The 11,865-nt window shown below is 44.6% G+C and overlaps 1 protein-coding gene across 1 annotated transcript; it reads right to left on the reverse strand.

The window, feature by feature from the left end:
* Positions 1–1,674: 1,674 nt before the first annotated feature.
* Positions 1,675–5,410, reverse strand: LOC119501232. The gene is made up of 2 exons (XM_037791466.1): positions 4,728–5,410; positions 1,675–4,687 (listed from the first exon to the last, which is right to left on the reverse strand). Exons 1-2 carry the CDS (start codon positions 5,408–5,410, stop codon positions 2,611–2,613), a joined length of 2,760 nt encoding a protein of 919 aa, XP_037647394.1. The 3' UTR covers positions 1,675–2,610.
* Between the last annotated feature and the right edge of the window lie 6,455 nt (positions 5,411–11,865).

Here is an 11,865-nt window from a genome sequence, read left to right on the forward strand (position 1 = left end):
ATGTAGGATCGACATGGAGGAGTGACATGGAGGAGCGACATGGAGGAGTGACATTGAGCAGTGACATTGAGCAGTGACATGTCGGCGTGACATGGAGGATTGACATGGAAGATCGACATGGAGGAGTAACAAGGAAGACATAGAGGAGCAACATGTAGGATCGACATAGAGGATCGACATGGAGGATCGACATGGAGGAGTGACATGAAGGATCAACATGGAGGATCGAGATGGAGGAGTGACATGGAGGAGGGACAAGGAGGAGGGACATACTGCAGTGACATCCTTGAGTGACATCCTTGAGTGACATTATATATATATATTCTGGAGTGACATGGAGGATTGACATGGAGGAGCATGGAGGATCGACATGGAGCAGTGATACGAAGGAGTGACATGGAGGAGTGACATGGAGGAACGACATGGAGGAGTGACATATAGGATCGACATGCAGGAGTGACATGGAGGAGTGACATGGAAGAGTAACATGGAGGAGTGACATGGAGGAATTACATGGAGGAGTCACAGGAAGGAGGGACATGGGAAGGAGGGACTCCTCCATGTTGTTCCTCCATGTCAATCCTCCATGTCGATCCTCCATGTCACTGCTCCATGTCACTCCTCCATTTCGATTGTCCATGTCGTTCATCCTTACTCCTCCATGTTACTCTTCCAAGTATCAAATCTTCATTCTGAGCTCAATTCTATGCAAAACTCTTGTTTTAATCACTAAACTCGCTTAATATGTCTTTCTCATCCAAAACCACTCAGGAACGCATTTCTCCTCAAGAAACACTGAAACGTGCATTTATATGAAGAATATGTGATTTATTTACAGAAACACATCTGTTATACTGGAAACATACAAAAAAGAGACAGAATATGAAAAGAAACATTGTTTTCTCAAATTTTACATTAGAATTCGCTTCCAAGTATCAAATCTTCATTCTGAGCTCAATTCTATGCAAAACTCTTGTTTTCATCACTAAACTCGCTTAATATGTCTTTCTCATCCAAAACCACTCAGGAACGTATTTCTCCTCAAGAAACACTGAAACGTGCATTTACATGAAGAATATGTGATTTATTTACAGAAACACATCTGTTATACTGGAAACATACAAAAAAGAGACAGAATATGAAAAGAAACATTGTTTTCTCAAATTTTACATTAGAATTCGCTTCCCATCATCAAATCTTCATTCTGAGCTCAATTCTATGCAAAACGAGAGTTACGTATGTAACTACGGTTCTATGAGTTCTGGATGACTGCCAGAGGCAGTGTTTAACACTGGATGTTATCCATCTCGCGCACGCGCACGTCGAGTATTTAATATCAACAAAGTCACATGTGACCTGGGATGACGTAGTTTATATAAGCCCACGTCATCATCAGAGATGTCCCTCCAGAATCTTCTCGCCAAGATTCCGAGTGACAGCCAACTCTGGCAGTCATCCAGAACTCATAGAACCGTAGTTACATACGTAACTCTCGTTCTATTTCGTTCTTCCTGACTGCCAGAGGCAGTGTTTAACACTGGATGACGACTACCAACGTAGTCACGAGGAAAACCCACCTCACCGGGAACGGCCTGTGGATTCCTGAAAGACCACCGATGCTACTGCATGGGGAGCAGCAACATTGACCCTGTAAAAACGGGCAAAGGTGCATGGAGTAGCCCAGCTGGCCGCAGCGCAGATATCACTTAGGGGGATCCCCCGTAGTGCTGCCCAGGAAGTGGAGACACTCCTGGTGGAGTGGCCTCTGATATTAAGAGGTAAAGGCAGTCCTTTTGACCTGTATGCTTCCTCAATGGCCTGAACAATCCACCTGGAAAGCCTCTGCTTGGACAGGGTGTGCCCTTTCCTATGGCCCCCATAGCAGACAAACAGACTATCAGAGCGGCGAAAGCTCGCAGTCACCTGTATATAATGCCTTAAGGCCCTCACTGGGCAGAGCAGTTCTGCTGACTTAGCATCTTCACCCTGTAGGCATGAAGGGTCATAAGCTGCCAGCTCAATGACCTGATTAGAGTGGGCCGGAGCCAACCTCTTCGGGAAAAATGATGGGTTAGGCCAAAGTGCTACCCCTGTGCCATCCGAGTTCCAGCGAATACACGTTTCACTCACTGACAAGGCGTGAAGTTCACTCACACGTTTTGCTGATGCCATCGCCAAAAGGAAAGCAACCTTTACTGAAGACCACTCCAGCCCCGACTGATCCAGAGGCTCGAAGGGGGGGGAGACAAAGGGCTTCTAGCACCAGAGGCAGTTCCCACGAGGGAACCTTGACAGCCTGCGGGGGGTTCCGCCGCTGGGCTCCTTTAAGAAATCGGGTCACCAGAGTGTGAGACCCCACGGTCTGGTTATCCACTCTGACATGCTCGGCTGAAATAGCAGCTACATAGACCTTCAAGGTAGAAGGAGAGAGTTTCTTCTCCAGCAAAGACTGCAAAAATCTCAGTATTATTGGCACAGAGGCACTCTGAGGTATCTCCTCATGAACTTTACACCACTCTGAGAATATTTTCCACCTGTTGGCATACAGTGCCCTGGTGGAGGGTGCTCTTGAGTCAGAAATGGTTTGAATTACCGCCTGGTCACATACCCTTAGGAGTGGGTCCGGCTCCTCAGGGGCCATACCCAAAGCTGTAGGCGATCCGGGTTCGGATGCCAGATGCGGCCCCCCAGCTGTGAGAGCAAGTCTTGCCTCTTGGGCAGGCACCATGGAACTCCGTCCAGAAGCCTGTGCATCCCTGGAAACCAGGGTCTCCCCGGCCAGTTTGGGGCGACCAACAGGAGTCTGTTGTTGCCGTGCTGTATTCTGTGTAGCGTTACTGCTATCAGTGGGAATGGTGGGAAGGCATAGAGGAGGCAATCTGGCCATGGGTGTGCCAGGGCATCCTGTCCCAACGGGCTTGCTGTCTCCGTCAGGGAGAACCAAAGAGGGCAGTGCGTTGAGGCTTCTGAGGCAAACAGGTCCACCTCTGCTGCGCCATATTTGCGCCATATCTCCTCTACCACCTCTGGGTGGAGCCTCCACTCGCCCGCGGGGGGTTTCTGGCGGGAGAGAAAGTCTGCCACCACATTCTGTGGCCCTGGCAGATACATGGCCCTGAGGCTGGAAAAACAAGGGAAAGCCCATACCAGAAGTCTCCGTGCCACCTGTAGCAACCGGGTTGATCTGGTGCCCCCTTGCCGGTTTACATGGTAGACAGCTGACTTGTTGTCTGACCGTACAACAACATGCCTGCCTCTCAAATGTGGTAGGAATTTGCGAAGTGCCAAATATATAGCACGGAGCTCGAGCACATTTATGTGCTCCGCCGCTTCCTGTGCTGTCCAGAGCCCCCTTATCGCTCTGTGCTGCCATACTGCCCCCCAGCCGGAGGGCGAAGCATCGGTCACCACCACCTCGCGACGTGAGGGAATCGAACCCAATGAGATGCCCCTGGCCAGATATGCCCCGGCTCTCCATGGCCGCAATGCAAGGAGGCATCGGCTGGACACCCTGACTCTCTTGGATCTGTGGGACTTTGGATCTAATTGGAGACAATTGATCCAAATTTGGAATGGCCGTAAGTACAGGAGGCCCAGTGGCACTACTGATGTTACTGACGTCAACATACCTAACAGCCTGAGAAACAGGCTGTACCTCAACCTCCTGTTCTTCCGGAACCGGAGGAGGAGCTGGAGTATGGCGTTTACTCGTCTTGGTGTTGGGAAGGCCAGCATATGGCGGGAGTCCAGAGTTAAACCAATGAACACTACCCTTTGGCTGGGTATGAGACAACTCTTGGCATGGTTGACGGTAAGGCCCAACCTCGTCACGTGATGCAGAAGGGACGCAGTGTCCCGCTCTGCCTGTTCCCTGGTCAGAGCACAAATTAGCCAATCGTCCAGGTATGGGAGGATAAGCATACCCCTGGCCTGCATTGGGGCGAGTGCCGCCCTCATGCACCTTGTGAAGACCCGTGGAGCAAGGGAAAGACCAAATGGGAGCACCTTGAATTGGAAGGCCTTGCCTTCGAATGCGAAGCGCAGGTACTGCCTGTGAGATAGTGCTATTGGGACGTGAAAGTATGCGTCCTTCAAATCGATGGATGTGAACCAACTGTGCCGTGTCACGTTTTGGAGCACATCTGCTGTACTCAGCATGTGGAAGGGCAACACCTTCAGAAATGTGTTCAGCCCTCGTAAGTCCAGTATAGGGCGAAACCCACCCTCTCTCTTTGGAATCAGAAAATAAACTGAGTAAAACCCACCTTGCTGTGTCTCTTGCCCCAGCTCTTCGATGGCACCCTTCCCCAGGAGGGTGGATATTTCTTGTCTGAGTGCCTGGGACTTTGTGGGATCTCTGACCGTGGTCAGTCTGATCCCACTGAAAACTGGGGGCCGGCGTCGGAATTGGAGATTGTACCCTTGGGAAAGCGTAGCCACCACCCAAGGGTCTGAAGTGCTGCTTTCCCAGCAGCTGAGTTGCTGCTGGGAGAAGCGTCCGACTGCCGGCCCCGGGGCATCAGGATCTTCCCCTCTGGCCCTTTGGGTACCTGGGGGGGCGATACCCTGACCCCCGACCCCTTCTCGCTTGAGGCACCGGCCGTGCCGGAGCCTGCGAGGTCCTCGGGTACGTATCAGGACGAGCTGGAAGCCGAGGGCGACTGGTACCACCACCCTGTGGGGGCCGCTGTCGCAATAAAGGCGTAGGTTCCCGGAAGCTAGCAAACTGCTGCCGAGTCTGGTTCGCCTGGATTCCCCGCTCCAAGGCCTGCTGTGCTGCTGGGCCAAACAGCTCCCCCGGAACCACGGGGAGAGTGCGGAGGGCTCTCCGGCCCGGCTCCGAAAGCGGAGATTGGGCCAGCCATACCTGCCGGCGAGTCAGCGTAAGGGTCGACATTAGTCTGCCAAGCTCCCTTGTGATAAGACCGAACGCCTGCAGGGATGCATCACTGAGGCTCTGGACGGAAGCATCCACGCCAGCAGCTTGCAGGGACTGGGACAAGGATAGTATCAGGTGGGAAAGAGAGTTTCCAAGACGGCCCATGCGTGCCGCTGTTTCATAAGCCTTGACTAGAAAGTCGTCTGTGATGCGACACTGGGGCCTGGGACAGCGAGCATCAGGCCTCAAGACCTCATTGGGAGACACAATAAGGGCGGCAATAGATGGCTCCACTGCTGGCATCTTACCCAGTCCGTAAGTGTCAGCGTTCTGCATTGAAGCTAAGGCCCTGCCGTCAGTGGTGTGGTGGGGAAGCGATTTCGGGTCTGGCCAGCATTTGTGGAGCTCGTCAATGTATGGCTGGGAGGGTGGAACAGAGAAACCCGCCAGGGGCGGGGCCCACCTAAAAAATGCACTGGATGAGGTGCCCGCAGTCGGGGCCTCATCCAAGCCTAAGCGTGCCAGAGCCATACGGACCACTGGCTTAACTGTCGCTGGAGCAGACTCTGAGTCTGCCCTGGACCCACTTCCTGACTGCTGGGAACAGGTGTCAGAAGCGTGGGAGGAGGCTACTAGCTCTCCCTGTCCAGGCCGGTCCTCACAGAACTAGCTACAGGAAGCCCTCGTAGACAGGGCATCCTCATCCCATCTCAGTGGGGTAGGTGTCATAGCCTGCGGGCTGTCATTCTGGGTTGCGTTCACCCTGCCTGGCTGAAGGTTAAGGAGCAGCGCTTTAATCTCAGCAAACTCTGATGTTAGCGTGTCGACCTTAGTTGCCAAACAGTCCACTTTCCGTGCCTTTTTTGTAGGTGGGGCCCCCTTAGGTGGGGCGCGTCTCCGCCCACTCCGTGCATTTGAAGGTACACCCGATAGGGGCAACTGGAACTCGAGCTGCTCTTCTAGCTCAGCTAATCGAGCTATCTTCAGCTCCCGTGGCATAAAACTACAATTCATGCACTGACTGTCGGACAGCCCCTCCCTCAGGTGTACAACACCGAGGCATGTGGGGCATTCATCATGGCCATCAGTAGCTAGCAGTGGAGCCATGCAGGCACGGCAAACATGCTCACCTAACATGGTGCTGCTGATATTTATAATAATTCTTAGTATTAATTTTATACTCTTATATTTAATTAAATAATGTATTTATCTTACTAATATAATGTGTTTACTTAGTTATGCAAATCATTGGTTACACTGGAGTGAAAGCACTCTCTAGTAACAGAGAGAAAAAAAAAAATTACATCAATTTGCTTAACAGCAAACTGTCTCAGTAACTAGACACTAGCTTTGAACTAGGACTGTTATTATACAAAAGACAGGGGAGATAATAACTTCCCCTTTAACAGCAGCCACAAAATAAGTTAACCCACAAGCGAAATCACTTACTGGGGAGCGGTCGCTCTATCTATCAACAAAGGAGATGTCTGCTTTAATGAGCGAAATCACTCGCTGCTGAGCAATACACACTATAAAAGGAAATGAATTAGCCGACAACAGCCCAACGGGGCTCGTTGTCCGACGGAGGCTCGCCGATACTGTAGCGCAAACACTTAGCTCGGCGGCAATAAACAATAAAGGAGACCGAAAACAGACTCCTATCAACAAACGTAACTTAAACTCTAACGACGGGAGGATATACTCACCTTGTTATCCTAGCTCACCTGTCGTTAGCCTCGCTGAATTGAACCGGCGAAAACACCGGTGTTACAGCGTCTAAAGTGTTAGAGTGTAGCCGTGATTAACTAATCGCAGCCCTTGGAGGACGAAACCGTAGCTCCAACCATGCGGTTGCAGGGCTTCCAGCGAAAAGTCAACGGCTTATCTCTTTAATCAACCTGCATTCGCGGATTACCTGCCGCGAGAAGATTCAAGGGACATCTCTGATGATGACGTGGGCTTATATAAACTACGTCATCCCAGGTCACATGTGACTTTGTTGATATTAAATACTCGACCTGCGCGTGCGCGAGATGGATAACATCCAGTGTTAAACACTGCCTCTGGCAGTCAGGAAGAACGAAATAGAACTCTTGTTTTCATCACTAAACTCAGTTAATATCGCTTTCTCTCAAAAAAAACAAAAAAGAAAAAAAAGAAAAGCATTTCTCCTCAAGAAACACTGAAAAGTGCATTTATATGAAAATGATGTGATTTCTTCAGAAAAGAAATCTCTTTTATTGGAAACATACAAAAGAGGATGAAAATGAAAGGGAATATATTTTTACAATTTTTTTACATAATAGTTGGCCTTTCTGCATCAAACCTTCACACTGACCTCAATTCCATGTAAAACTTCCACTTTCAAACCTTCCACTGCCCGTACTTTGTGGAGGCAATGAGTCTGAATCATTGGCAAAAAAAAAAGTCAATAGAAGTTTTTTCAGACTTCTGTGTCCGACATTTTTCAGATTTTTTTTCCCGACTTTTTTTGTCCGACATTCTTCAGATCTTTTTTTTCAGATCTTTTTTTTCAGACATTTTCAGATCATTTTTTTCGGACAGTTTTTTCAGACTTCTTTTGTACGACATTTTTCAGAATTTTTTTGTCCGACATTTTACATATCTTTTTTTCAGATCTTTTTTTTCAGACTTTTTTTTCAGACATTTTCAGATCTTTTTTTTCGGACAGTTTTTTCAGACTTCTTTTGTCCGAAATTTTTCAGATATTTTTTCAAGACTTTTTTTGTCCTACAATTTTCAGATCTTTTTTTTCAGACTTTTTTTTCATACATTTTCAGATCTTTTTTATCGGACAGTTATTTCAGACTCCTTTTGTCCGACATTTTCAGATTTTTTTTTCAGACTTTTTTTGTCCGACATTTTTCAGATATTCTTTCCAGACTTATTTGGTCCGACATTTTTCAGATCTTTTATTCAGATCTTTTTTTTCAGACTTTTTTTATCCGACATTTTTCAGATATTTTTTTCAGACTTTTTTTGTCTGACATTTTTCAGACTTTTTATTCAGACATTTTCAGATCTTTTTTTTCGGACAGTTTTTTCAGACTTCTTTTGTCCGACATTTTTCAGATATTCTATCCAGACTTTTTTTGTCCAACATTTTCAGATCTTTTTTTTCAGACTTCTTTTGTCCGACATTTTTCAGATATTTTTTTCAGATCTTTTTTTTCAGACTTTTTTTTCAGACATTTTCAGATCTTTTTTTTCGGACAGTTTTTTCAGACTTCTTTTGTCCGACATTTTTCAGATATTTTTTTCAGATCTTTTTTTTCAGACATTTTCAGATCTTTTTTTTCGGACAGTTTTTTCAGACTTCTTGTCCGACATTTTTCAGATTTTTTTTTCAGATCTTTTTTTCCAGACTTTTTTTGTCCGACAATTTTCAGATCTTTTTTTTCAGACTTTTTTTTCAGACTTCTTTTGTCCGACATTTTTCAGATATTTTTTCCAGACATTTTCAGATCTTTTTTTTCGGACAATTTTTTCAGACTTCTTTTGTCCGACATTTTTCAGACTTTTTTTCAGACTTTTTTTTCAGACATTTTCAGATCTTTTTTTCAGATAATTTTTTTTCAGACTTTTTTTTCAGACATTTTCAGATCTTTTGTTTTGGACAATTTTTTCAGACTTTTTTTGTCCGACAATTTTCAGATCTTTTTTTTCAGACTTTTTTTACAGACTTCTTTTGTCCGACATTTTTCAGATATTTTTTTCAGACTTTTTTTGTCCGACAATTTTCAGATCTTTAATTTCAGACTTTTTTCCAGACATTTTCAGATCTTTTCTTTCGGACAATTTTTTCAGACTTCTTTTGTCCGACATTTTTCAGATATTTTTTCAGACTTTTTTTCGGGCTTTCTTTCAGACATTTTTCAGATCTATTTTTTCCAGACTTTTTTTGTCCGACAATTTTCAGATCTTTTTTTTCAATATAATTAAAGTTGTTACACAGTGTGGAAAAATGTTCAATCATTTCTCTTTGTTGAGCGGAACGTGCCCGATGTGTTCCATGGCGTTCCTGGAGGTGGCAGCAGAGCATAGTTAGCTGCATGTGGGATTCTTCTGTTGTTGAGGGAAGATAAAAACTAAGGGACATTTGGAGTTTAGGGTAAAGAAACACACTAGCTACACTTGTAAACATTACATTTAATTAGTTTTGCATTACATTACATTAAGTTAGTTTGTTTTTGTGTGAATTTATTATTATTATTCGTTGTCTGCCGAATAAGCGCAATTTGCCGTGAGCTGGAATGAGATGGAAACATGAAACTTGGCATAGGAACTGGAATGATGTGCAGCTGCTTCTCAAGAACTATGACCCCAATCGGCCACATGATGGCGCTGTAATTAACGCCCAAACACGCGATTTTGAAAAGGCCACGCCCCTCACACCGTAAGTCTGATTGACTTGAAACTCGACACACATGTCTAGCTCCGTGTGATCTACAAAAAAGCTGCTCAGACCACTAACCAGATAGCCTAACTAGATTTTCCGCCATATTGGATTTTTTGAAAAACAGATTTTTGACATCTCCTCCTAAACCGTAGGTCCGATTGCTACCAAATTTTCTGTGGATCATTATTGGGCTAATGTCATCTAAAGTTTCATAAAGCGTGTTGATACCTTATTGCGTTATGAATCTGTTGACCAACAAATTTTTCAATTGGAGGGGCTTAGCAGGAAATTAGCCATAATTCATTGACCATTAGTCAAATCATCATAAATCTTGGTAGATATCTTCAGTACATGTTTGGGAAGAGGCATACCAAAGCGTTTTCTGCTTGACACATAGGGGGCGCCACAAATATCAGAAACTTGTATCGCAAGATCCGGTGGACAGAATTTTATCAAATTTGGTGCACATACTCTGGGGGCAAGTATTAACCAAGATCTATAGTGTCATATTGATCGGTGCATGTGGGCGTGGCCTATTTAGCATTTTATGCTAAGTTATGCCTTTGCTCAATTTGCTGTGAGCTGGAACGAGCTAGAGACATGAGACTTGGTACCATAACTGTACATGTCATAATGCTTCACATAAAATATGAAAACAATTGGCCACATGGTGGCGCTATAAAATTTTTCAAGGCCAGCCCCCTCACACCATAAGTCCTATCAATTTGAAATTTGACAGACATGTGCTGCTGAATGTGATCTACAAAAAAGTCTCTTGGACCACGAAAGTCCACTGACTAAATTTTCCGCCATGTTGAATTTTTTGAAAAACACATTTTTGACATCTCCTCCTAAACCGTAGGTCTGATTGCTGGCATATTTTCTGCGAATCATTATTGGACCAGGCACATCAAAGGTTGCATAAAGCTTGTTGATGTGTTATTGTGTTGTTAAGATATTGACCAATTCATTTCTAAGAGGCGTGCCTCAGCACATCAATAGACCTAACTTCACAAGCCTTTGGCCCATCGTCTCCAAACTTGCAGCATATGTTCACAAGAGTAGTTGAAACATCCGCTGAAAGTTTCATTCAAATCGACCACTAGGGGGGCGCTTTGAGCGATAAAGGCTATAACCCGCGAAATGCCGCTTGCGGCTTTAATTCATTTTTCAATTCAGATATTTTTTTTTCAGACAGTTTTTTCAGACTTCTTTTGTCCGACATTTTCAGATTTTTTTTTCAGACTTTTTTTGTCCGACATTTTTCAGATATTCTTTCCAGACTTATTTGGTCCGACATTTTTCAGATATTTTTTTCAGACTTTTTATGTCCGACATTTTTCAGATCTTTTATTCAGATCTTTTTTTTCAGACATTTTTTATCCGACATTTTTCAGATATTTTTTTCAGACTTTTTTTGTCCGACATTTTTCAGACTTTTTTTTCAGACATTTTCAGATCTTTTTTTTCAGATTTTTTTTTCAGACATTTTCAGATCTTTTTTATCGGACAGTTTTTTCAGACTTCTTTTGTCCGACATTTTTCAGATATTCTTTCCAGACTTTTTTTGTCCGACATTTTCAGATCTTTTTTTTCGGACAGTTATTTCAGGCTTCTTTTGTCCGACATTTTTCAGATATTTTTTTCAGATCTTTTTTTTCAGACTTTTTTTTCAGACATTTTCAGATCTTTTTTTTCGGACAGTTTTTTCAGACTTTTTTTGTCCGACAATTTTCAGATCTTTTTTTTCAAACTTTTTTTGTTCGACAATTTTCAGATCTTTTTTTCCAAACTTTTTTTGTCCGACAATTTTCAGATCTTTTTTTTCAGACTGTTACAACCCGGAGTTGGTGTAGGGGTAAAGGGAGTAACATTGAGCCGATGTTATCAGGCAATCACATGTTTATTGATGGGTGATTGAAATTAAAGCAAAATAAAACATACAATGGTTTGAATTAATACTAAATGAAAATGAGGGTTTAGGGTGGCCGAAAAGGAGACAACAAAGGCTCACACCCTAGCCCTGAATAATCCTAACAATCAGACAAACTTACACAACTGTTCTAATCACAACAAAATATGAACACACACAAGTACCTCATACGAGTTAACATTAACAATCTAAAGTCCCCTGACTCCAGTAGGACCTATACACAATATGGTAACAATCTAAAGTCCCCTGACTCCAGTAGGACCTATATACAATATGGTAGTTAACCACACACAATAATCGAGAGGCACGGGGAACAGATCAATTGAAATCACTGCCCGCCTTGGTCTAGTCACAGCTGGACTTTAATTCTTTCCACACGGCACAGCCGGCTGGTGATTGGCTAATCACATGTGACGTGTCAGAGGCAGGACCACAAACGGCGCGAAACGAAGGGCATCCACCTGAGGGCGTTCCGGAGGCGTGGCCCCGAAGGGAATCCCCTATACATGACGTCCTCTTGGAGCGACGGGACAGCAGAGCGCACCAAAAGAAAAGAGCACAGGGAGAGCGCAGCACAGCAACATACAACAATATAAACAATAACGAACGGTCACTTCTGAGACCGTAACAAGA

The sequence above is a fragment of the Sebastes umbrosus genome, chromosome 14, assembly GCF_015220745.1.
Source record: "Sebastes umbrosus isolate fSebUmb1 chromosome 14, fSebUmb1.pri, whole genome shotgun sequence".
NCBI lineage: Eukaryota > Metazoa > Chordata > Actinopteri > Perciformes > Sebastidae > Sebastes > Sebastes umbrosus.

What these genes read in the sequence shown, in the direction of transcription:
- LOC119501232 (XM_037791466.1), bottom strand. Translation starts at nt 5,410, where the DNA reads ATGGCTCTGGCACGCTTAGGCTTGGATGAGGCCCCGACTGCGGGCACC. An exon ending in GCGAACCAGACTCGGCAGCA is followed by an intron (nt 4,688 to 4,727) that starts GTTTGCTAGCTT and finishes TTATTGCGACAG; the next exon opens with CGGCCCCCACAGGGTGGTGG.